This window comes from Octopus bimaculoides, chromosome 3, assembly GCF_046866305.1.
Source record: "Octopus bimaculoides isolate indiv1 chromosome 3, ASM4686630v1, whole genome shotgun sequence".
NCBI classification, from domain to species: Eukaryota; Metazoa; Mollusca; class Cephalopoda; order Octopoda; family Octopodidae; genus Octopus; species Octopus bimaculoides.
Window position 1 is genome coordinate 132,832,384 of NC_142930.1, and position 25,909 is coordinate 132,858,292.

At 36.6% G+C, this 25,909-nt stretch overlaps 1 protein-coding gene across 1 annotated transcript; it reads right to left on the reverse strand.

The window, feature by feature from the left end:
* Window positions 1-1,732: 1,732 nt before the first annotated feature.
* On the reverse strand, window positions 1,733-25,700 carry LOC106873903 (uncharacterized). The gene is made up of 6 exons (XM_014921434.3): window positions 25,457-25,700; window positions 22,327-22,392; window positions 21,112-21,198; window positions 13,371-13,421; window positions 8,057-8,179; window positions 1,733-4,721 (listed from the first exon to the last, which is right to left on the reverse strand). The coding sequence occupies exons 1-6, from the start codon at window positions 25,610-25,612 to the stop codon at window positions 4,551-4,553; spliced, it is 654 nt and encodes a 217-aa protein (XP_014776920.1). The 5' UTR covers window positions 25,613-25,700; the 3' UTR covers window positions 1,733-4,550.
* Window positions 25,701-25,909: the final 209 nt, after the last annotated feature.

Sequence of the window (25,909 nt, forward strand, 5' to 3'; positions counted from 1 at the left end):
TGACATCTTTGGGCAAATCCCTTTTGATATAGCCCTGGGTCAACCAACCTTGTGAGGAGATTTAGTAAATGGAAAATGAAAGAAGCCCATCATGTGTGTGTGTGTGTGTGTGTGTGTGTGTGTGTGTGTTGGTGTCCCCTCATCTTGACATTGAATGATAGTTGCAAGCAAATGTCACAATCTTATGAGTATTATCCTTCGTTTCCAATCTTCTATGGAAACATATCTGGCCAAGGAGAAATGTTACCCTGCTTGGAAGCAGGTAATGATTGGTGACAGGAAGGGCATCCAGCCATAGAAATCTGCCTCAATAAATTCCATCTCATCCATGCAAGCATGGAAGAGTGGATGGTAAAACAATAATCATCCTTCTCCTCCTCATCATCATTTTATGTTTGTTTTCTATGCTTTCATGGATCGGTTATGTCTTCTCTAGCACAATGTCTTACCATTTGGTTCTGGTCCTTTGTTCTGGCTCTTTGTGAAGTTTAGCATCTTAAGATTAACCTTCACCACTTATTCCTGTGTCTTGCTCAGTCTTCTCTCACAGATTTTTCCCAAAAGGATCATTTAGCGCCTTTTTTTTTTCACCCTTTTGTCCTCCAACAAACATCATGTACTCATACAGTTCTATATTTGAGACATGAGGAATTATGTACATTATTTACATTATTTACATTTGATGGAATCATCATCATCATCATCATCATCATCGTTTAACGTCCGCTTTCCATGCTGGCATGGGTTGGACGATTTGACTGAGGACTGGTGAACCAGATGGCTACACCAGGCTCCAATCTTATTTGGCAGAGTTTCTACAGCTGGATGCCCTTCCTAACGCCAACCACTCTGGAATAATAATAATAATAATAATAATAATAGTAACAACAACAACATCAAAAAATACCTTAGGAATGAGAACCCAGGTTCAAAATTTCCCTAGGACACCTGATGAAGGCTGGAGAGTATATCAGCTGAAACATTGTGTTAACAACAAACAAGATGAGGACAAACATCTGTCAAATGTAAATAATGTAAATAATATCATATACTCATACCTACCCTTTTACCCTTGGACAGTTTCATGGTTGCTTGAAATCTCTCACCAAAGTTTTTCCAATTTTCCCTCATGATACTTGTTGGCTATTGGACTCATCTCTGTATTTAACTTTGTATCAATGGTTAGGCTATTCAGCTCACAGTTGTAAGGTTGTGTGTTTGATTCCCAAAGGCGCATTGTGCCCTTGAGCAAGACACTTTATCTCATGTTGCTCCAGTTCATTCAGCTGGCAAAAATGATCCATAAATCAGTCAGAAAAGGAATGGAATTTCTAATGTTTAGATCTCTTCTACTCCCATTTGGCATGACCCAGAGAATTGCTGATGGGAAGGGAAGGACAATACAGTATTGAATCAGTAAAGAAGAAATTGAGTAAAGATTATTTGCCAACATAATGGATTAAGACAAATGTTAATGTTATTTAGCCCCAAGAAACAACATCTCCACCTGGCTATCAACGCACTGTCAGCTGGAGCCAGCTGGAGACGATGTTTCCTGGGGCTAAATAACAGTAACAGTCGTCCTAACCAGGACTGCCACATTATGTTGGCAAATAATCTTTACTCTAGAGTATTGTTACTGAATGTTTCTCATTCAGAGATTTAGAAATAATAATTTTTCGATTTAAAAAAGAAATTATAATAACATTTTTGTTACATTTCACACAAAAAATTTTTTTAAGACTGCATTTATTTACTGAATGTACATTTATTTTATTTGAGAAAAAAAAGCAGCACCAAGTTTGCAGTGTAGGCTGTGTATATTTTTAAGTGTTCATCTTGTAAAGCATTGTATTCCAAACAGTAACCAAATATTGAAGCATCCATTGTAGTTATTATGAAGAATCCTTGTTTGTGTATTTGGTTTGCAAGAGTCTTGATGTTGACTCCTGTTGGAATTTTTTGTATCTCAGAAGAGTCATTATGTAAATAACAAACACATGCACTGGTTCTATTCTGCTTTTGTTTTTATTTTTATTTGGTCAATTGGTTAACCATTTAACCAATTAATTAACTGATTGCTTGGTTAAACATTCATTCAGTCAATCAACCAGCCAGGTTTATCAAAAACCTTTTGTCACCATTTGCAATCTCATCAATGCTCGCTCTACTCCAAGTCTAACAAAAGAACTTTGGAAAACCTAGCTGATTGACTGACAGACCAAATGATTAATCAAACAACTGGTTAGTTAATTGGTTAACCAAATGACTAATAAAAAATAAAGAAGTGAAATAGAACCAGTGCATGTGTTTGTTACGATCCTCCCAAGATACAACAAATTTTAAACAAATACTTTTACTGAATTTCCTATAACTGAATGAGTAAAGCTAATCTGCCATTGCTTAAGGGAACCTTTGCAAAGACTGTTATTGAATGAAAATATAAATGTTATGAAAAAGAACTAGTTGAGTAGCAACATGGAGACTGTCATATTGACTCACAAATGATATTACAGGATGAGATGATTGGGCTTGGCTGTTTGGATGCTGACAATTTGGCATGGCTGACTGGATATAGGAACTGTGTTGGTAATGGCCTTTTTTTTTGTTTTTTTGGCACTAGAAACACACACACACACACACACACACACACACACATACACACACACATGTAGAAATATACACATTACTGATAGAATGAATGAGAGATGACATAAACACTTCCCTCTCCTCATACACATAGAGAAATATGCTAATGCAAACACATAATCAGAGATAGATAGATAGATAGATAGACAGACAGACAGAGAAACATTAAAATGTATCGACTGACTTCCAATTACTATAAGTATGTCCCCCTTTTCACATAGGCATGAAGAAGAAAAAACACATAAACAGAGTCAGAGTGAGAAAGAGAGAAAATGTGAGAAACATTAAAATATATTAAATGATCCCCAATTACTATAAACATGTCCTCCACTTCAAATAGGCATGAAGAAAAGACACATACATAATCAAACTGAGTGAGAGATAGATGTGTTTGAACCAACTGGAGTCATTTAATACATCTTAATGGTTCTCTTTCCCCAATTTTCCTGCTCACAACACCAAAATTTTAATTCATTGCCATTTTTTCTTTGTCAAAGATGCATGGAAACCCTTTGTGAGAAATTTTTTCTTTTCCACACTTTGTCAATATTTCGTCAGCCATCACATACATAAAGTGAAGCAGAAAGTAGAATAGTAGTCATGATTACATGTTTGCTATGAACTAAAATAAAGACAGAATTTTCTCAGTGCCGAAAGGTCCTGAAGACAAAGCGTCTAATATCAAATAAGGCAGCATTGAATCAGTGATGCCAAATCAGCAGGGCTAAAACAGCTGTGCCAAAATGCATAGCCATATTAACTCATAGTATTGCATAGAGAAGTGTAAGGTTTGCAAAACATCTAATTTGAGTGTGTTTGGTACATTTGATAGATCTGAATCTCTAGTTGCAGAAGATACAGAGAAAAGATGCAGCACGTTTTATTAAAGGTTGAAGATTACATAATTTATTTTGATTGTGCTTAATGCCAGTCCTTTACAGGGAAAATGAATTGTCAGTTGAAATAATTCTTAGCATATTACTGGTATTATTACTGTATTACTTATTTTATCAATCTGAAAATGGTGAAAGACTAACAAGTGAGGTAGCTTTAAGTGTCTACTATAATGTTCTACACCACAACCATCGTCACTGTACAAAATGACAGCCAGTTACTAAAGAGAAAGGAAAACAAAAGATTTAACAAAAAGTTGAAAATTATTTTAGAAAATATAAGCATAAACCCTGCCCTTACTCAGTCACTAGAAATAGTTCACTTTTAAGCACAAAACACCTGAGAGTTCATATTTCTCTAATTATTTTTTACTTTATGGAATCATTTTGTCTCTTGGCATTTCAATTCAGTAGAAATTAAAATAAGGTGATCTCTTGTGATACTAATGAAATAAATATTCCGTGAAGAATGTATGAATTTTAACAATTCTTCATTTTACAATAAAGACTATATTCATTTCTTCTTTCCATTTCTTTGCCACCAGTTTTAACCAAAATACTTCTTTTTTAAAATTCGAAACTTTAGTGGCAAATAGAATTGCAAAATGCATAGTTATGAAAACCTTCATTAAGAAAAATCAAGGTATTTGTTTTGTTTGTTGGTGACAAACAAATTTACATACCTTTTTTCACTCAGCACAAAGACCTTAAATTTCAGGGAAAGTGTGATGTGGATATCTGTGATGTTAATGCCTTTCCCAAGGACATTAGCAGTGTATGTGATAAATCTGTGTATACCAAACAGTCACACAAATACATGGCTTTTCCCCTTAAACAGCATAAATGACTCAGATGTCTAAGAATAAAAACCACAGTCAATGTTTGTTTGTTGTTGAGTTGATAACCTATCAACATTGACAGCTGTGTAGATTTTGTTGAATTCATCATTGCGCCACTGAACAAAAGCAGTTCACTTCCATAATTGTTCTTTACATTTTAAGTACAAAACTATCTTATCTTTTGATACCTTCGTAAAGGAACATCAAAATCTGTGGGTCTTCTTGCAAATGATTGATCAAAAGCAATGTCAGATGGCAAAAAATCTTGTGAATCTTCAATATCTGATGTACAGACGATCAATGGCTGGTCACATGCTTCTGGGTTGTAAGATATAGTATGCTGGGAAAAGATGAAAAAAATTCATGTCATAAAAATATTTAAGGATGTTAAAATAAAGAGAGAATGATTTACAAATATTTATGTTTTTTTTTTTTTTAATATTGATTTTTGAATGAAAACAATATTGAATTTTTAGAGATTTATTATTAATTTAATCAAATTTGGCATATTGTTAATACATATTTTGCTAAGCTCAGAAGACACAAAGGTAAGATCATACCCGGTAGAACTAACTGTAAGGTATTTAATTCTGAAAATGCCATAACAAATTGGAATGGTCATTTCAGGCAGGATCCTTTATCAAATATAAGGGCTCTTCCTACAACTAGGGCCACTTCTATTCCACTCTGCAAACTAACCTATTCAGCTCTGAGCTGTTTATATTTACTATTTGCTAATCTTAACCCTCACTAGATTCTTCGATTCTACTACTTCACTTTGTAACTCATTTAGTCTGATGCCCTACCATTTCTACCAAAGATATTGCTGCCTTTGTCCTTCTAAATAATGATTTCTTAGACTGAAATGAAATCCTGAAAGTTTCGAACATATGTTACTTTATGAAACACAGCTAATCTGATGAAATCTGCTGTCCAATATGACATACAAACATAACTTGATGTCATCACTGTATCTAAGCAAGTTACTTCACTGAAGCCCCATCTCTCTCCAAACTATATTATTAGGAGGTGAAAACTCTCTCTCTGAAGAGAGAGGAGTTTCACTATGTATCTTTTCAAACCATATTGATGGAAAATAAAGCATCATGTCAACCAAGCCATTCTGATAGATGAAGCTTAATCTCTCTCTCTCTATCTTTCACCAATGGCAGATGAATTACCATCTCTTCACAAACAATATTGATTGAAGATGAAACTTCATCTTCATGCTATACTGAATGGAAACGAAGTCCCATTCTCACCAAGCTTATACTGATGGTGTATTTTTATAGGTTTAACCAGTTTTACAGATTTTTCTGATTTTCAAAAGTGAGATAAAAAGATATGGGACTATGCTGCAACTGTCTTGCTTTTGATTAGAGTTCAAAAATTCTCTTGTTTCATGGAAAGAACATGGCTCAAATTAGTATCTCTTTAGAATACAATTTGATTGGCAGAGGATGATCACACAATTTAGGCTTAGAAATTTTTGGAAGCTCCCCAATATGTCAGTTGGTGCATTAACATCACGTGACAATATTTTTTGCACTGTAAGTTAAGGGTGACATGATTGAGTGAACATATCTAATGGCAGTTGCAAATAATCCAAGGCTCTGACTTTAATCTCTGTCAAGTGTAGCAAAGGATGATCATGTGATTAGGCTTGGAAATATAAGTTCCCTACAGTATTTTCATTCAACTGTTTCAAATATCACCGTCACTCTTATATAAAGCTACCAGTTTTATCTATCCATTTTATCATTGTATAATGAATTAGGAGTGTGAATCCAAGCAATGAGCTGCATGTCATTGTGCGGGTCTATGGGGGGAATGTTTAACCTTAGATTAACCTGATCAAGTAGATATTCAATCAAAGATGTCCCAGCTAAGAGCTCTCCAACTTTCTTCCAAGACATGTTATATGTTGGACATGTTATATGTTGGACATGTTATTTGTTGGACATGTTCTTCCAAGACATGTTATATGTTATCAAATGTGTTCATCTGTTTTAACCCTTTAGCATTCAAATTACTTTATGAAATATGAGGAGGATATGATGTGGCAGCAAGCTGGCAGAATCGTAGGCACACCAGGTGAAACGCTTAGCAACATTTTATCTGTCTTTATGTTCTTAGTTCAAACTCCACCAAGGCCAACTTTGCTTTTCATCTTTTCAGGATTGATAAAATAAGTACAAGTTGAACACTGGGGTCAAAGTAATCAACTTGCCCCACACCCCAAAATTGCTGGCTTTGGGCTGAAATTTGAAACCAATATGAGGATATGAAGATTGCTATGGAAGACTGGGACATCCAACATGGAAGAATTGTATTGGTCTGGACAAGTCTTCTGACCAGATTGATAGATTTATTCATATTGTTTTGAATAAATATGCATTATTCCCATAGCTTCAAGATTTTGATGATATGATTACGAATTTTCAGAATGATATTGTAGGGTAGGTGTGAGTGGCAGGATCTGACCAGTTTGAATATAAAACAGGTAGAATTTTTTTGGCTGGATACAACCAGTTTGAATGGCAAAATACCAATCTTCTACTTTAAGAGAGATTTAGATGCTATTTCTACCAGGATGAGTAACTTAGTGGAATAACTAATACAGGAGCAAGGGGAGCAAATTACCCCACCACCACTACCACCACCACCACCACTATCACCATCACTAAGTACACTTTTTAGAATTAGCACCTTTACAATAATCTTTTTAAAATCTTTAGTTTACTTGCATAATAAAAGTTAAATATCTTCTTTTTTTTTTGTTAATTGCATGGCCTTTGAAGAACTTTCTGTTGTCATTTCTTTATTTGACCAACTTCCCATGTTTTTAAGCTTTCTGCTCAATCTCCTGTGACACGTTGGTGGCCACTGACATCTGAACAACCAAAGCAACCCTGACATCATAACCTCTTGATGCTAGCCAATTCCATGGAGCTTCATCTTTTTCATGTCACACCAATATCAGTAGTTGTAAGTTTCATTGTTCGTTGGCACTCCGTCGCTTACAACGTCGAGGGTTCCAGCTGATCCGATCAACAGAACAGCCTGCTCGTGAAATTAACATGCAAGTGGCTGAGCACTCCACAGACACGTGTACCCTTAACGTAGTTCTCGGGGATATTCAGCGTGACACAGTGTGATAAGGCTGACCCTTTGAATTACAGGCACAACAGAAACAGGAAGTAAGAGTGAGAGAAAGTTGTGGTGAAAGAGTACAGCAGGGTTCGCCACCATCCTATCGGAGCCTCATGGAGCTTTAGGTGTTTTCGCTCAATAAACACTCACAACCCCCGGTCTGGGAATCGAAACCGCGATCCTATGACCGCGAGTCTGCTGCCCTAACCACTGGGCCATTGCGCCTCCACTGTAAGTTTCATGCATAATGACATTTAAACATCAAATTAACAAATGCAGAATGCAATTATGTATATTATAACTATTGAAATATTTCAAATAATATCAGCAACATGAGTTTTAAATGCTTGGTATGTGTCCCAGTGTCCTTTTTTTATGTGCTCATTCCCACTGACTTTAGAACCTGGCTATGGTACTGAAGTTACTGTATAGAGGCTCCCTCATTGACTCAATACAAAATATAAGAAGCTTTATGAAAAGTTAAATAATAACTGAAATAAAGGTAAAACAGTGATAACTCACCACTTGTAAACAGGCTGGTGATTCATGGTAGTGAAGTATAGCTGCAGTACACATTGTAATGCCGAAAACCATAAAAGCTAATAATCCTGCAACAGGACTGATGACTGCAAGAGGTAGAACTGGCTGCAAAATTTAAAAAAAAAAAAAAAACTATTCAGGAGAACTGTTGTAGAGTCAACACATTAACTAGAAATTATAGATATGCAATAAGAAAAATAAAAAAGTTAAAACAATATTCTTTTCTACTCCGGGCACGAGGCCCGAAATTTTGGGGGCGGGGGCCAGTCAATTAGATCAACCCTAGTATGCAACTGGTACTTAATTTATCAACCTCGAAAGGATGAAAGGCAAAGTCGACCTCGGTGGAATTTGAACTCAGAATGTAAAGACAGATGAAATATTGCTAAGCATTTTGCTCGCCATGCTAACATTTCTGCCAGCTCACTGCCTTAAAGAAAAACAATATTTATTTCTTTATTGCCCACAGGGGACTAAACACAGAGGGGACAAACAAGGACAGACAAAGGGATTAAGTTGATTGCGCTGATCGCAGTGCGTAACTGATACTTATTTAATCGACCCCGAAAGGATGAGAGGCAAAGTCGACCTCGGCAGAATTTGAACTCAGAACGTAAAGACAGACGAAATACTGCTAAGCATTTTGCTTGGTGTATTAACATTTCTGCCAGAAAAACAATATTAAGCAACCACTAACCTTTAAATAACAAAATATGGGAGACAACTCTGGATATGTGTTGATATTTTATTCTGACCTTATCATCTTTTACTTTTACTTCACAGCTAATATTGGTTAGATGAAGAATATCTATACTTTATTAAAATGTAATGAATCTAATAATCTTATAATGAGAAAGAGTTTGTGATTTAATGTTGATGGTGGATCCAACTATTGTATTTTAATCCAATAAGTACCAGGATCACACTAGGATCTTGCAAACAGTGAAACCTTTTATATTCAAGCTACTCAATTAATCTCTTACTATTCTCTTACTATAATATTTCATGGATTTAATGATAAACCTATTGGGTTATTTCTGTAAACTTTATCCCATAAACCTGAAAGTGTAGCCTGTGTTGTGTCCGTATCAAAAGATAGTTGCTCAACTATCAAAAGATAGTTGATTTGTTCAACTAAAAGCAGTGCTCCAGCATGGCTGCAGTCAAATGACTGAAACAAATAAAAGAATAGGGAAATCTATCAGACAATCTGAGTTTTGAGGAACTCTCAGGTTTAGTATTTTGGTTCCACATTTTGTTTACCTCTCATTTATTTTTTTATTTTTTTGTGTGTTGCTTTTTGCTAACCCCCAGTACCTACCCCAACCCTCAATCAGAATCAGGTGAGTGAAATAGTGTTTATTTATGTGGGCGTTTATGCTTAAACAGCTGTAGGAATCAAAACATTGTGGTTTTGTTCTGAACCATTCTCTTGACATTTAAAATCAAGGTGTAGGCGTTTCACTTTGCAGGTTGTTACGGTTGTTGTTGGTGTTGTTGTTGTTGTTGTTTTTGTTGTTTAGCTTTACATCAGTCCTGATTACAGCACAGTATGTGATTTGGCTGCTATTTTTAAGAGGTTGAGCTATGACGTGTAAGCTCATTCATCAGTTCATCTGTAGGTGGTCTTCAAATGTGCAGTGGGTTGCAACTTGCATTTATGCAATATAATAAGCAACTGCATACTTTATTGCATTTGTAAATATTTTGTAGTTTTTTGAAATTCTGAGAGGAGTTACTAGAAACCCATGCTAAACTGACGTGATAAATGAATGATATGTGTTGTTGATGTTGATGTTGTTCTGTTCAGTGTTACCATTTTTCATTTAGACACAGGTATGACATAGGCATAGGTGAGGATGTGTGGTTAAGAGGTTTATTTTATTTCTCAGATACATGATTCTAGGTTCAGTCCTTCTACATGGTACCTTAGGCAAGTGTCTTTTGTAGCCTCTGGCTGAGTGGATTTGATAGGATGAAAGAAACTGAATGAAGCCTGTCATATATATATATATATCAGTGATTCCATCTTGTAATATCTGAAGGAAATGAAGGAAAACGCGGTGAGCTGGCAGAAACGTTAGCATTCCGGGTGAAATGCTTAGCGGTATTTCGTCTGTCATTATGTCCTGAGTTCAAATTCTGCCGAGGTCGACTTTGCCTCTCATCTTTCAGGGTCGATAAATTAAGTATCAGTTGCATACTGGGGTCAATCTAATCGACTGGCCCCCTCCCCAAAATTTTCAGGCCTTGTGCCTAGAGAAGAAAAGAATATCTGAAGGAAATGTAGAGCTGTTTGTAAGCTGTTGTTAAGCTCCACATCAACATGCTCTAGCATGGCCGTAAACACGTAAAAGAATATATATATATATATATATATATATATATATATATATATATATATATATATATATATATATATATATATATATATATATATATATATATATATATATATATATATGGACTTGTACATATTTGTATGTGCTTGTGTGTAAAATCTGTGAAAGATATTTATAGCTCGGCCCTGTTTAATTCTGAAATAAAACAAACATAATCACGGAGCCAAGATTATAACTAGTCGATAAATCTAATCTAGAAACCACTCCCCCTCTATAAAACTAAGAGTCATAACGATGTAGTATTAAATTGTTTTAAACCGAGAGTATATAAATACATCCTACTGTTTCATAAATAGCTTGCTCTCATCTTTCCTTCGTGTAACCTATACCTCACTTATCTGCTGTTACGTACGCACCTCTTTATTGTGTCTGTATGCGTGTAAGTTTAATTCCTTGGGAATTCTGAGAGCTTTTATTGTGAACGCAATAAGGTAATAATTTCAACATATTTCCTAAGAGAGAACTCGATAGCAATAAACATAGCTTGCCAAGATAAGGTAAAGGGCAGTAACTCTCGTTTCTTGTGTTTCAATATTGCGTTTTATGAGGCCATGCATTTTATGAGAGGGTAGGGTTGATCATATGAGCCCAGGAGATACATAGCTGGAACTAAATTTATCGTCCCCGAAAGTATGAAAGACAGAATTCACAATATAAAGAGAAGTGACTAAATGCTCCAAGGTTCTAGAGTTAGTATATTAATAACAGAATTTTTAAAATAAACACATCGTAAAAGAGCTATTTTGGTCATCTAAAAGCATCTAAAGCAAAAAAAAAACAGTTGAATTCATTTCATAATTGTTTGGGGGTGGGGTGAGATGTGAAATTTTCGATGCACAACTAGCCAGATCACTAACATCTTGAGAAATTAACGAAAGTAAATTTAACAGTCTTCGTGTCGTTTTTAATTAGCTAAATGACCCCTTTAAAATGGCCATTTTGTCATTAATTTGTTCAGTTTCATGATACGGTCTCAAATCACATCACTTACGAGACAAGTGCAACTAGAAAACTTTTAGAAGGCCAAGTACAGCTGACCAAATGTAATTTCTCTTCCTGTTTTAATAAACTTGTTAAATCCTACATTAATTGGTAATCGTTAAAACTAGAAGTGTTCATTGAACTGACTCTCTCCCTTTACATAGTTAATTCATCCTCCACTATTAAGGCGGCGAGCTGGCAGAAACGTTAGTACGCCGGGCTTAATCCGTTTGTCTGTCCTTGTGTGTCCCCACTGTGTGTAGCCTCTTGTGGGCAGTAAAGAAATAAGAAATGTTAGTACGCTAGGCGAAATGCTTAGCTGTATTTCGTCTGCTGTTACGTTCTGAGTTCAAATTCCGCCGAGGTCAACTTTGCCTTTCATCCTTTCGGGGTCGATAAATTAGATACTAGTTACACAGTGGGGTTGATGTAATCGACTTAATCCCTTTGTCTGTCCTTGTTTGTCCCCTCTATGTTTAGCTCCTTGTGGGCAATAAAGAAATAAGAAACGTTAGTACACCGGGTGAAATGCTTAGCGGTATTTCGACTGTCTTTACATTCTGAGTTCAAATTCCACCAAAGTTGACTTTGCCTTTCATCCTTTCAGGGCTGGTAAATTATGTACCAGTTGCGTACTGAGGTTGATCTAATCAACTGGCCCCCTCCCCAAAAATTTCGGGCCTTGTGCCTAGAGTAGAAAAAGAATTCATCCTCCACTATTTTCCTGGTAGAGAGTGACAAACACTGAGTTGAGTATGACTACACCAGTCATATGCACATTTGAGCTCACTGTTCAGTGACATCAGTGCTGAATTAACCATTGAGCAAATAAGCATGTGCTTAGAATGTCAAGCAAAGAGGGACACCATAAAAATGGTAAATAGTGTACAGCACAAAATAACATAATTTTAAACTTGCTAAAAGTTGTGAGGGACCAATACCACAAACATTCAGAATCAAGAAATGACATTGTGTATGTGTGTGTGTGCATAATATGGGGTGACAGCGTTAAGCAGTGACGTTTATAAATAGACTTGTTACCAATCCAAATATGCTTGAGGCATATTCGAACCCATAAGAAAATCATCTTGTTATGGAGAAAAATTCTTGCTGTAAAGAAATAGGTGCAAATACAAGGAGGAGGAGGAGGAGGAATCAGAATGAAGATTGGTAATGAAAGCCAGATAGTGAAAAGTGCAATATTTTGGTCACATTATCAAGGCACATATAATAAAAGTGGATAAAAAATGGTCTGCAGGTAACAAAGGTGAAGATGGAGCAGTAGCATCAAGCGTTAAATGGTGAGGACCCTGATGGAATGTACAGCAGCATCAAGAGGCCACAGTGTGTGGTGAGGAGTGAGGATCATATCTGAGACCCCCATCAACCCTCAGCTATTTAAAGGGCATAACCATTGAGTAATTCAACTGTTTCAGCTCTGTCAAACTTCTAACTAATGAGGAACCCTACTACACCCTCAAACATGCTATGGTTTATCATTTGGAGTGCCATATGGTAATCTAAACATGTTGCATTCTTTTTCGCTGTTAAGTGTTATTTAGCTACAAATGAGTCCAAGCTGAGGACACCAACAATCAAAATCTGCAGTCCAACTACAACCATATTGCCTTTTGAAGATGGTATGGCTCAGTCTGAAGGAAGTTTTGCAGCAATTACTCATAAACTTTTAGAGGCTATCTCTTTGGCATGTCCACAATCCAGTAGGTTCAGGAGGTAACCACAGCAGAAGTAAGGGAAATGAACTCAGCCAGAACATAATAGTTCTGGTTCTTTTGCAATTACCATTATGTGGCTGATGCCAATGTAAGAAATGTCCAGTTGATGATTCACTTTAAGTGATCTTTGAATATAGAATCAACAGAAATGGTGAAATGATAATTATTTCAACTTACAAAATCAATATTTAGTGATGCTTCAGGACTGTATCTTCGAATTACATTTATCTGAAATATGAAAAAAATCTTTTTATACAATTCAATTCCATTATTACAATCACAAATAACATGAGACAATAATACATGCACACACACACACACACACACACACACACACACACACACATATGTATGTAAATATAATTGATAATGAAGAGGAGAGTGGAGATTTATTCACATTCAATACTTTTTTATTAAAAAGTTTTCTACAGCATAAATAACACTCACCTACATATGTTTCAACTGCAGCAACAGCGCTTTGCTTTGTATGCATGTGTGTGTGTGTTTGCATGTATATATACATGCATGCATATAAAACATAGTGGGCTCTTGATGTGGCTTGCAAGTGATAATGTTTCTCATATTACAAGTAATAATGTTTCTCATATTACAAGTGATAATGTTTCTCATATTGGGGCAGCAGCTGTATGACATTTCATCAAGTGTCTATTAAAAATGTTTCTATATTTATGGTTTACTGAGAAATGCCTATTTAACAATGTCAATAATTTCTTGCCTACACTAGTTTTAACATTTAGAGAGAAAGGCAGGAGGTAAACCACATTATTTTCCGAGGTCTGTCTTTCAAGCTGCTATTGGTGGGATCTGAAACCAACTGAACACTACATACAATAAAGTGGAGAATCATGGAGAAATTTATGTCATATGTAAATGGATCAGAGAGATGCAAGCTATGCATAGCTGAAAGATCACACATTCTTTTTAGATCCAATAATTTTACAACACTACTTAATTCCAGGTCCAAAATTTTCAGCAAATGCAAGCATATGTACAAATTTCTTTTGCTAAACTGGAAGACACCACCCTCTCTAGAATGAACAGCTGTCTTGTAGACTTTGACTCCCTCACTGTTGAGTTATTCTATATCAGCTAGATTAATTATGGATACAACTCTTGGTTTTCTTTCTTCTAGATTTTGCTTCTGAGACAGGACATTTATTCTCTAAATCTATTACAGATACAGCTTTAAGACCAAGGTCATCAACTTATAGGCGTTCTCGTGGACTGTTGGCCTTAACCTCCTCTATTATAATAGCTATAATTAGCCTGGGGCTTAAGTAGAAGACAATTGCCTTAGGTGCCATGCAGTGGTGCTGAACCTAAAACCATGTGGTTGGGAAACAAACTTTTTTAGCCATCCCTGTTAAGAGACAGAAGTTATTTTAGCTGACACAAACTATCATTGATTTCCTCAGACTCTAACCATATGACTTAGTGTTTCAGGTTTTAAACTCACAATTGTTAGATCATAATTTCAATTACTAAGCTGGGCAGTACATTGTGCTCTTGAATAAAACACTTCACTTCAGATTGCTCCAGTCCACTCAGCTGTAAATGGGTCATCATTCAAAGTAAATGTTGTGGTCTTTGTTACTTGTACCGAATGGAAACGAGGTAACTGGTTTTATGACTCACAAGGGATCCCGCTAGGATTATATACTAATCTTTTGTCTCCAATATTAAGATAATCTAAGGTAGTCAGCTGGAAGAATTATTAGCATGCTGGATAAAATGCTTTGTGGCATTCCATCCATCTCTATGTTCTGAGTTCAAATTCCTCCAGGGTTGACTTTGCCTTTCATCTTTTCGCAGGCGGGGGTTTATAAAATAAGTACCATTTGAACACTGGGGTCAATGTAATCAACTTAACCCACCCCAAAATTGATGGCCTTGTCCCAAAATTTGAAACCAGTTTTAAAATAGTTAGCTGTCTATGATCAAAGGCACTCCATTTATGGCCATCACATCCTTCAGTTTCTTATACTTTTTAAAGTATACATCAACAACATTATCCATCCCCATTCCCTTTTAAGATGGTAAAGTGTTATATGAGGTAAATTTGGCTGCTATTTCTACCAAAGAGGGCAAATATGCACAGGCTCCCTATTGACTTATGAAATAGTTTGCTGGGAGAAGGAGGGGGTATTGCTTTTCCTTTCTTTTTTTTTTTTCTTTTTTGTTTTCAGATTTACACTTTTCTATCGTCATGCAGCCAAAAATATTGTTGGCAACACTCGCATGAAACGAGTAACATAACGGTAATTCTATTTGATCAATGAATTAATCCTTACTTGTCTGCAGTTTTAATTATAAATTTGTATTGGCAAAGTGTTAACTCATTACAGACCATAGCTGCCAGCACAAGTAAAAGCCTCTAATAATGACTACTAAATATAAACAGTTTCATTGTAACTTCTGTTGAGTTTTATAAGTATTTATATGAAGCTGTGTCTATGTGCATCTATGTATGAACCTTTCTGTATGTGTATGCATGCGTAAGTGTATCAATATATCCATGAACTGCAGAATCGCAAAAAGTTAATAATTACTTCCAGTTTCTCTAACACTGAGTGAGATGAGAGATGAATCACCTCCTGGATAAGACTTAGCACCTATTCTTCACATAGGTGAGACATGGAGGAATAAATGTCCATCTGACAGGCTGGACATGATTTTGTGATCTAAGAAATAGTAACCGCAGTGCCTACTTCACTCATTCTCAGTCTTTTTCTCTAGCTATTCATCTTTTTTCCTCTCTATCCATTTATGAATGCACAGCTCTAAATCACACACAACCACACACACACACACACACACACACACACACACACACACAACCACACACACACACACACACATGCATAAACACACGCACACACACATGCATAAACACACACACACACATACACATGCACAGAGATATTTGTATGTATATACACATACATATATAAGAGGAGAGGCTAGTAAAAAAAACTAAACTCATTATCTTCAATTCAGTTTCTGTGCCTATTCTCACCTATGGTCATAGGTAATGACCAAAAGAGTACAATTGCAAATACAAGGAACTAAAATCGGGTTCCTCTGAAGGATCTCTGGAGCAATGTTATTCATCAGGGTTCATTGCTTGGAAATCAAGGAGTCTCTCCAGGTTGAGCTACTACTTCATCTCTGCATTGAGAAGTCACAGCTCTGATACTGCAGATATGTGATTAGAATGTCAAAGTAAAGAATCGCTAGACAGATTCTTTGAGCCACAAAGAATGAGATGGTTGGATAATATCATAATCTCAGTTGATTTGGAAATCCAGCTGGAAAGTGTAATGACAGTTGCTTCTGATAGGACCCTAGGTACATGAGTTGAACAGTTTGACTGAGGACTGGCAAGCCAGGAGGCTGCACCAAGCTCCAATCTGATCTGGCAAGGTTTCTACAGCTGGATGCCCTTCCTAACGTCAACCACTCCAAGAGTGTAGTGGGTGATTTTTACATTCCACCAGCATGGGTGCCAGTTAGGCAGCAGTGGTATCAACCACACTCTTTAAGTGCCACCAGTACTGGCTTCTTTTTATAGTTCAATATTTTATTTCTTGGCATAATGCTGCTTCCCTCTCTCCTGTAGTTGTGTTCAATCAAAGGGAATCTTAATCTTGCAAGCTACATGGTGACTTCACTAGTGCTGGTGCCATGATATAAAAGTGCCCGGTACACTCTGTAAAGTGGTTGGCATTAGTAAGGGCATCTAGCCACGGAAACCATACCAAACCAGATACTGGAGTGCAATGCAATCCTTTCAATTTGTCAGGTCCTGTCAAACTGTTCAACTCAGTATGGCAGGCACACTTTAAAAGATGATGATGATGTTACATAGAGAAAGTAAGTTTACAGCAGACAAAATCAGTGAGTTGTATGCAAATGACTTCATATTGTTTGTCCTTGAAACTCTGGACCTCTCCTTAAGATATTCTCAAGCTGGGGTCCAGAAGCAAAAATCTTGTCAAGGCAATGAGAGAAACGTTTCATTTATAAAATGCTTTCTATAACTCTCAAATTAAACATTACTTTCACACAGTTCTCTCCGTTTTCTGTAAAGTCTTTATGTATTTCGAAATTTGTAAAATAAAATGAGTGCATGTGTGTGCATACGCATGTACACGTACGAGTATGTATATATGTGTGTGTATGTACAAATATGTGTGTGTATGTACAAATGTGTGTGTGTGTGCATGTGTGCATGCACACGTGTGTGAGTGTGTGTGTGTGTGTGTGTTTATGGACAAGTGTGTGTGTGTTTGTGTATACGTGTGTGAGTATGTGTGTGTACAAGTGTGTGTGTGTGTGTGTTCATATGTGCAAATGTGTGTGTGTGTGTGAGAGAGAGAGAAGAAAGGTGGCTTCTGGCCTTAAGGGTAAGTCCTTGCTATGAAGAAAAGAGTAGCGAGTTGAAAGGTTGTGGACGAAGGAGAGATTCCTCATCACTATGCAACAAGAGATTCTGTCATATCACACAAACAGTAAGGGTTTCTGCTCTAGGACTAACAATGAACACTGTAGCATGCATCCAGTGTAACGTTGCTGCAAAGTACAGTTAGCATGAATGCCATAGAAAGTGTCTTCTCAAGGTTAACCTGCCCCCAACTAAGAGAACAACTTCTTACTGTTAGCATCCAGCGAAATAAAACAAAATTACAAGAAATGATGGAACAAATAACACTAGCTTCCTCTACCCAATGGAAGTGGTACAATGGAATCCATCATACAAAAGACATGACCCTTCACAACAGTTACTTGTGTATGAAAAAGGCCATCAAAAACGCAATAGTAACATCACAAAAATATTGTTAGCATCCATCGAAATAAAACAAAATTTCAAGAAATGGTGGAGCAAATAACACTAGCTCCATCAATCCAATGAAAGTGCTACAATGGAATCCATCATACAAAAGACATGACCCTTCACAACAGTTATTTGTGTATGTAAAAAGCCTTCAAAAACCCAATAGTAACATCACAAAAGAATCATTAACATATTTAAATAAAGAACTAAGATCACAGTAAGACAAAATGACAGAGAGAGAAAAAAATGAGGATGAAGGTCTCATAAGTTCCCATGGAAACAGGGAAGCATGTATCCATCCAGAACTAAAATATGCTCAAGATCCTATGCTTAACAATAAACACACTAAAACTATACACTACAATAGATTAATCACAGTTAACAATGGGGAAAATATATCAACAACAGCAATAAAAAAAGAAGGAAATAGTAAAAGTGGCCGGTGACCATCACAAAATCAATAAACATGGATCAATTGAGACACTTTCTCAAGCTATGAACTAACCAGACATCTGCAGGAAATTGAGCAAAATAGAATACATATATACATACATACATACAGATAGATAGATAGATAGATAGATGGATGGATGGATGGATGGATGGATAGATGGATGGATAGATAGATGGATGGATGGATAGGTAGGTAGGTAGGTAGGTAGGTAGGTAGAGAGGTAGGCAGGCAGGCAGGCAGGCAGGCAAATAGATAGATAGATAGATAGATAGATAGATAGATAGATAGGTATGTATGTATATGTATATGTGTATATATATATATATTCTTTTATTCTTTTACTTGTTTCAGTCATTTGAGTGTGGCAATGCTGGAGCACCACCTTATACCACCTATATATAATTTTGTAGGTAGGCTTCAACCTTGGGTCTGGGTCTACCTACTAAAATCTTTTTTACACTAAATGCACTGCAGGATGCTCATGCAGGAATAACATAACTTGTCCACTAAATGGCCATTGCAATACAGAAACAGTTGTTTACGAGGCAGACGTAACAGCAACAGGACCCAATGGACAACCGAGCACGCAGAAGTATGTGGGGGCAAAGAAAGGCTCCTTCAGAAACTGCTTTAATAACCACAAGTCCTCATTTAACATCTCAGAGAGACATAATGCCACAACCTTAGCGAAGCATATTTGAACTTTGAAAGAAAGCACCACAGAGTACAGCATAAAGTGGAAGACCCTAGAAAGAAGTAAACCATACTCCAATAGCAGCAGGAAATGCAGATTATGCCTGGCTGAGAAGAGGGCAATTTTAAAAGGTACCCAATGCCTGGGTGGTTACCTGAATAGCAGGAGTGAGGTGTTCAATCCTTGCCTGCATGAAAGGAAGTACATTCTATCGTACTTGCACGCCCCACCATGACTGCAACCACAGTTCCCCTGCCTCGACCTTCTGCAAACTACCTTCCACCAATGTCCTTGAGCCTGGAAAAATGAGTTTGACGAAAGTACATGCCAAGGCACCCACATACATACATGCACAAAATAATGCGGACGCCCCACAAAATAAACTATCTCCCACCACCACCCAACACATTTGTTGCCTAACACTCCATTGTATTCTTTCTGCAAAACCGATTGGTAAGATCAGCTGTGATGGATATTTAATACTATACATTTTGAATAATATACCCATTCTACTGACAAGTGCATCTTTCCCCTGACTTATGGTCTCTTAGATGACTTACACACATATGTATGTATATGTGTGTGCGTGTGTGTGTATTTATATATATATATATCATCATCATCATTTAACATTCATTGTCCATGTTGACATAGGTTGGACAGTTTCACCAAAGCTGGTAAGCTAGGGGGCTGCACCAGACTCCAGTCTGATTCGGCATGGTTTCTACGATTGGATGCCCTTCCTATGCCAATCCCTCCAAGAGTGTAATGAGTGCTTTTGCATGCCACCAACACAGGTGCCAGTTGTGTGACACCAGTATCTGCCACAACTACTCAAGCACAGCATATTGCCAAAAGTCTCAGTCGTTTGTCATTGCCTCCGTGAGGCCCAACACTTGAAAGGTGCTTTCTATGTGCCACTGGCACAGGTGCCAGTTACATGACACCAACATACTTATAGACACCACACATATACATATATATTCATATATTTACACATATACACACATATATATGTAATTATACATACATATATATTTATATATACATTACATATACACACAAACACACACATACACACACACACACACACACACACACACACACACACACACACACACACACACACATATATACTTCAACATATGGTGATGATACAAACACATACACGTTTGTGTGTTTGTGTCAGATAGTCAGACAAACAGACAGACAGAAAGACAGATATTTTCACAGAAGCAAACCGGAATGAGCTAAACAATCTAATTTGTTCAGTAGCCATGGCAACTGAATAGAGCAAGACCCTGTTCAGTCAAGTCTACAAAACCAAAACAGAAAAGAAAAGAAACTATAAAAAATATAGCATATAAAATTGATAAAAAAAAAAAAGAAAAAATTTCTCAGAAAGGAAGGGATCTTCTATGAAAAAGAAAAAAAGGAAAAGAAAAGAGAAAGTTCTGCAAAAAGGCAGAGGTAACTTGTACGTGGTTGCTCAAACGGTAAGAAATAGCAGCCAAATTTCCCTCAAATCACATCCCAACCCTTTAAATTAGAATAGTACATGTTAGACACTGCAGCACTAGGCATGTTTCTAAAATGACTGGTTGGTCACTGTTATAAAGTCTTTGGTGGTAATGATCTTGGTTAACCCAGAGCAAAGCAACAACCATAATAATTATACAGATTTCAAATTTTGGCACAAGGCCAGCAATTTCAAGGGTGGGTGTAAGTTGATTACATCACCCTCAGTGCTCAACTGGTACTTATTTTATCAACCCTAAAAGGATGAAGGGCAAAATAGACCTCAGCAGAATTTGAGCTCAGAACAAAAAGTTGAAAGAAATGCCGTTAAGCATTTTGTCTGGCATGCTAACCATTGTCAGCTCACCACCTTAACCAAAATAATTATATTACTTACCAAGTAACACAATCGACCAAAAAACCCAATGGCACCTGGTACAAAGATGACTGATTCTACTACACATACAAGGAATAAAACTGGCTTCTGAAACAAGAAAAAGAAATAAATTATTCAGAAATTCAATAACTATTCTTGACATAATGATACATCCAGGCTGGGATGAGATGATCAACCTGCTAGAAATAGCAGTGAAATCTATCTTATATCCAACAACTTTATATTTAAAAATGGAAAGCAAGCATTAATGAAGTCCTAGGAATTTCTAAAAAAATATAGGATGGTCACAGGTAGAGGGCCCTTGATTATAGGGTTGGAGCTAAACACTAATTATAACAAGAATCTCATTGCAGATTTACCTAAAAAATTTTTCCTGTTAAAATGGTGAGTCCCAAAGTTCTGATTTTTCTAATACCAGTGAAGTATCCTTGAGCAAGACTCTTCATTTCACATTGCTCCTGTCAATGCAGCAGAAAGTGAGTATCACACTGGTACTGGTGTACATCTCTTGCTTTCTCTCTCCCACCACACCAACTGTCACATCATGGCTCCTGACACAATAGGTACACAAGAGCATGATACAAGCCACCAAGTGACACTTGCTTGCAAATCATAGTTAAGTCTTATATTTTTAAGCACTTAATCTTCAGTACTATCCAGTAGGGATGTCTTTGATGAAAGACTTAACTGTTTCGTCACTGTAGTTAGTTTAATAATCCTTTCCACAACAGGCAAAAGAACTGAAATTTTGTGGGAGGTGCTAATCAATTACATCATCCCCAGTGCTCAACTTGTACTTACTTTATTGACTCCTAAAAGGATGAAGGGCAAAGTTGATCTCAATGGCATTTGAACTGAGAACATAAGGAGTTGGGAGAAACGTTGCTAAACATTTTGTTTAGCACAGTACTGATTCTGTCAGCTCACCACCATCAAACATTATATTAACAATAATACATTCCTAATTGCTAAAACCTTTTCGTAATTAAGTAACATAAGTTACATATGTATGGCGCTAGGAAAGGCATCCAGCTGTAGAAACTCTGCCAAATCAGATTGGAGCCTAGTGTAGCCATCTGGTTTCACCTGTCCTCAGTCAAATCGTCCAACCCATGCTAGCATGGAAAGCGGACGTTAAACGACGATGATGATGATGATAATGAAATTAATCAAAAATGATATTTTAAAAAATTATTAAGATCCTCCAAAACTTACTGTGTTGATGTGTCGGAAAAACCAATGTGTTCCTCCTATTGTTTCAATAATTCCACAAACTGTCAGCTAGAGAAAAGAAATAGGTTTAGTCCATTGGAATTACAATGAAATTAAAATTATTTAAATTCTTTGTTCAAAAACAAAGTAAATTGTCTTGAGACATAGATCAGATTAAAATGTTACACAATCTCAGCTTTGAAAAGAGAAATGAGACTGTCATTCATGAATCTCGAATAAGCATTAGCATATTAGCAACATTTATAGTATTGACAACATTAGCACATTAGCAAGTACACAATCACTTTTGATTTGAAGACCCAGAATTTAGTTAACCAAATAACTAGAGCCTCACCAGTAGCGAGGCTCCAGCTGAAGAGTTCATGGGTTTAGCGGGGTGGAGTATGGAGTTACCACTATTTCCAGTTCCACTTTGGTCCAAAGTGTTAGTACTGGTCAAGGAACCTAGTTATGAGTCAAACAAAAAAGGATGTTCTTGTGACTTACATGACTCAGTGAAGGGCCAGCCCCAAGACATATATCACAAAGACCAACTATTGTGTGGACTACCCTGATGTCACATGAACCAGTGTCCTTGTCTAAGGGTTAGGTAGGAGCTGTGCCTCAAGGATAAATTTTGGGGAGCAGGAGACTAACAGAGTAAACTGTAAATAAATCAGAAAAAGACAAGAAACCACTGCTGTACCTTTTTCAAAGAAAATCATTAATCTTCAGATTTTAGCATAGAGGTCCATGATTATTGATGCCTGTAAAACAGGCAAGGCACATGAAGAGAGAGATATTACTGGTAGATACTTATTTTGCCAGTCTTGGAGGAAAGAAATGCAAATTTGAACACAGAACTAGGAGAAACAAAACTAAATACCAATATGCATTTTGTTCTACTCTTTGTGTTGGCTACATTTCTACGGGTTTTGTTATTGTAAATAACAAACAATAATGATACAGGGATTAATTAGTCGTACATATCGACAAAATGACTCGCAGTATTTCAGTATATTGCTTTACATTCAAAGTTCAAAACCCACCAGACTGGCAATATTTCAATACGTTACTTTACAGTCTCAAAAAAGACTGATGAAATAAGTACCAGGCTTTAAGAAAAAATGGTACTGGGGTCAGTTCATTTGACTAAAAATTCTTCAAGGTGGTACCCCAGCATGACTGCAATCTAATGACTGAAACAAGTAAAAGATATTAGACATCAGTTTTATTATTATTCGGTCTTATTCCTGGTAGGGATTATGTGGACAGTGGGTTACTACCTGTAACCTTAAGTATCTACAAGTTTTCAGCTGTCTTTCAAGAGCTTAGAATCCTCCTGATAATCCTTCCTGTCCCTAAGAGACAAACTTTCTGTAGCAGCTCTACCAGACACAGACATTCTATTTGAATCTCCTTCAGCCATTTCTGTATATCATTGCTTACTGTTCCCAATGCACCAATTATTACAAGTGCGACCTTTACTGTTCTTCCTATTTCAAGTTTTGAGGGATTGTATTTTTGTTTTCCATCCTCTTTCTTTACGATCCTGGAATCAAACAGACATGATGGGTTGATAAATAAGCAGCTTCACTTTTCCTTATCTATAATCATTTATCATTATTATTATTATTATTTGGCAGAATTGTTAGCACACCAGGTGAAATGCTTAGCAGTATTTTGTCTGCTGCTGCATTCTGAGTTCAAATTCCGCCAAGGTCAACTTTGCCTTTCTTCCTTTCAGGGTCGATGAAATAAGTACCAGTTACATACTGGGGTCGATTTAATCAACTAGCCCCCTTCCTCCAAGAGCTTTTCAAGGCCTTGTGCCTAGAATGGAAATAATAATAATAATAATTATTATTATTATTATTATTATTATTATCTCCTTCCACTCAGGCAATGAGGTGGTAGAATCATTAGTATGTCAAACAAAATGCTTAATGACATTTCTTTACATTCTGAGTTCAAATCTCGCTGAGGTCGACTTTCTCCTTTATACCTCCAAAGCCAATAAAGTGCTAGTGTACTGGTGTGCTGATTGTAGATATATTGATTATTAATATCAACTTGACCCCTTCCTCTAAAAATTGCTGGTCTCAAGCCAAAATTAGAGAGAATTATTATCACTCTGCACTGCAACCCTAAAAAGCACACCAAATTTATGGTTTAAAGTCAATATTAGAAATCAGTCTAATAATACTATTATTGAGTCGATCACATCAACCCCTGTGTTCAACTGGTACTTATTTTATTGACCCCAAAGGATGAAAGGCAAAGTCGACCCTGGCGGAATTTGAACTTAGAAAGTAGCGACAGGCGAAATAGCACTAAGCATTTCGTCCAGCATGCTAACTATTCTGCCAGCTCATCGCCTTAATAATAATAATAATAATAATAATAATAATAATAATAATAATAAGAAGAAGAAGAAGAAGAAGAAGAAGAAGAAGAAGAAGAAGAAGAAGAAGAAGAAGAAGAAGAAGAAGAAGAAGAAGAAGAAGAAGAAGAAGAAGAAGAAGAAGAAGAAGAAGAATCCTTTCTACTGTAGGCATGAGGCCAGAAATTTGGGGGCAAGAGGGTAAGTCAATTACATAGAGCCAAACATCGCCTTCCTGGCACTTGTGCCAGTGGCACGTGAAAAGACATTCGAGCGAGTTCGTTGCCAGTACCACTAGACTGGCTCCTGTGCAGGTGTCACGTACAATACACCATGTCAAGTGTGGCCATTGCCAGTACCTCCTGACTGGCCTTCGTGCCGGTGGCACGTAAAAGAACCCACTACATTCTCTGAGTGGTTGGCGTTAGGAAGGGCATCCAGCTGTAGAAACACTACCATATCAGATTGGAGCCTGGTGCAGCCATCTGGTTCACTGGTCCTCAGTCAAATCGTCCAACCCATGCTAGCATGGAAAGCGGATGTTAAACGATGATGATGAAGTAAGTAACTGGAATTCATTTCATTGATATTGAAAAGGTGAAAAACAAAGTCAAGCACAGCTGAATTTGAACTCAAAATGTAAAGTAATAATAAAAATAAAGTTGTAAAAGCAAAAGTTAGGTCATTTGTTTGGTAGAATAAAATCACTTTTGTTTAAAATGTTCAGAAAATGAATTTCTCAATACTTACACAAAAAGAGCAAAAGAGGGCGCCTCCAGCAAGTGCAGCAAGCACATGTTGGTTTTTTAGGTAGTCTAGACAAACACTGGCCATAACAGTACAACTGAGGCTGAGTAATGTTTGCAGAATACCAAGTTTCAATAACTTGCTACATAGCAGGTCCATTCTTGTGCTGGGGCCTTTCTGTAGAGGCCCCTTATCAGAAGGAATCACCGTGATACTGTTATATATATACTTTTATATATATATATATATATATATATATATATATATATATATATATATATATATATATATATATCAGATGGTTATCTGCAATTCAGAACAAAAACATTATGATCATGGCCATTTCTTCAAATATTTCATGTGAATTATAAATATTTCAATGAATACAGTTAGACATTTGATGCATTCTTAGAATGACACACTCATGACGTCTGGAAACATTTTTTTCACACTCAG

What these genes read in the sequence shown, in the direction of transcription:
- LOC106873903 (XM_014921434.3), bottom strand. Translation starts at nt 25,612, where the DNA reads ATGGACCTGCTATGTAGCAAGTTATTGAAACTTGGTATTCTGCAAACA. An exon ending in TTTTCCGACACATCAACACA is followed by an intron (nt 21,199 to 22,326) that starts GTAAGTTTTGGA and finishes TTCTTGTTTCAG; the next exon opens with AAGCCAGTTTTATTCCTTGT. An exon ending in CACCAGCCTGTTTACAAGTG is followed by an intron (nt 4,722 to 8,056) that starts GTGAGTTATCAC and finishes ATCTTTTCCCAG; the next exon opens with CATACTATATCTTACAACCC.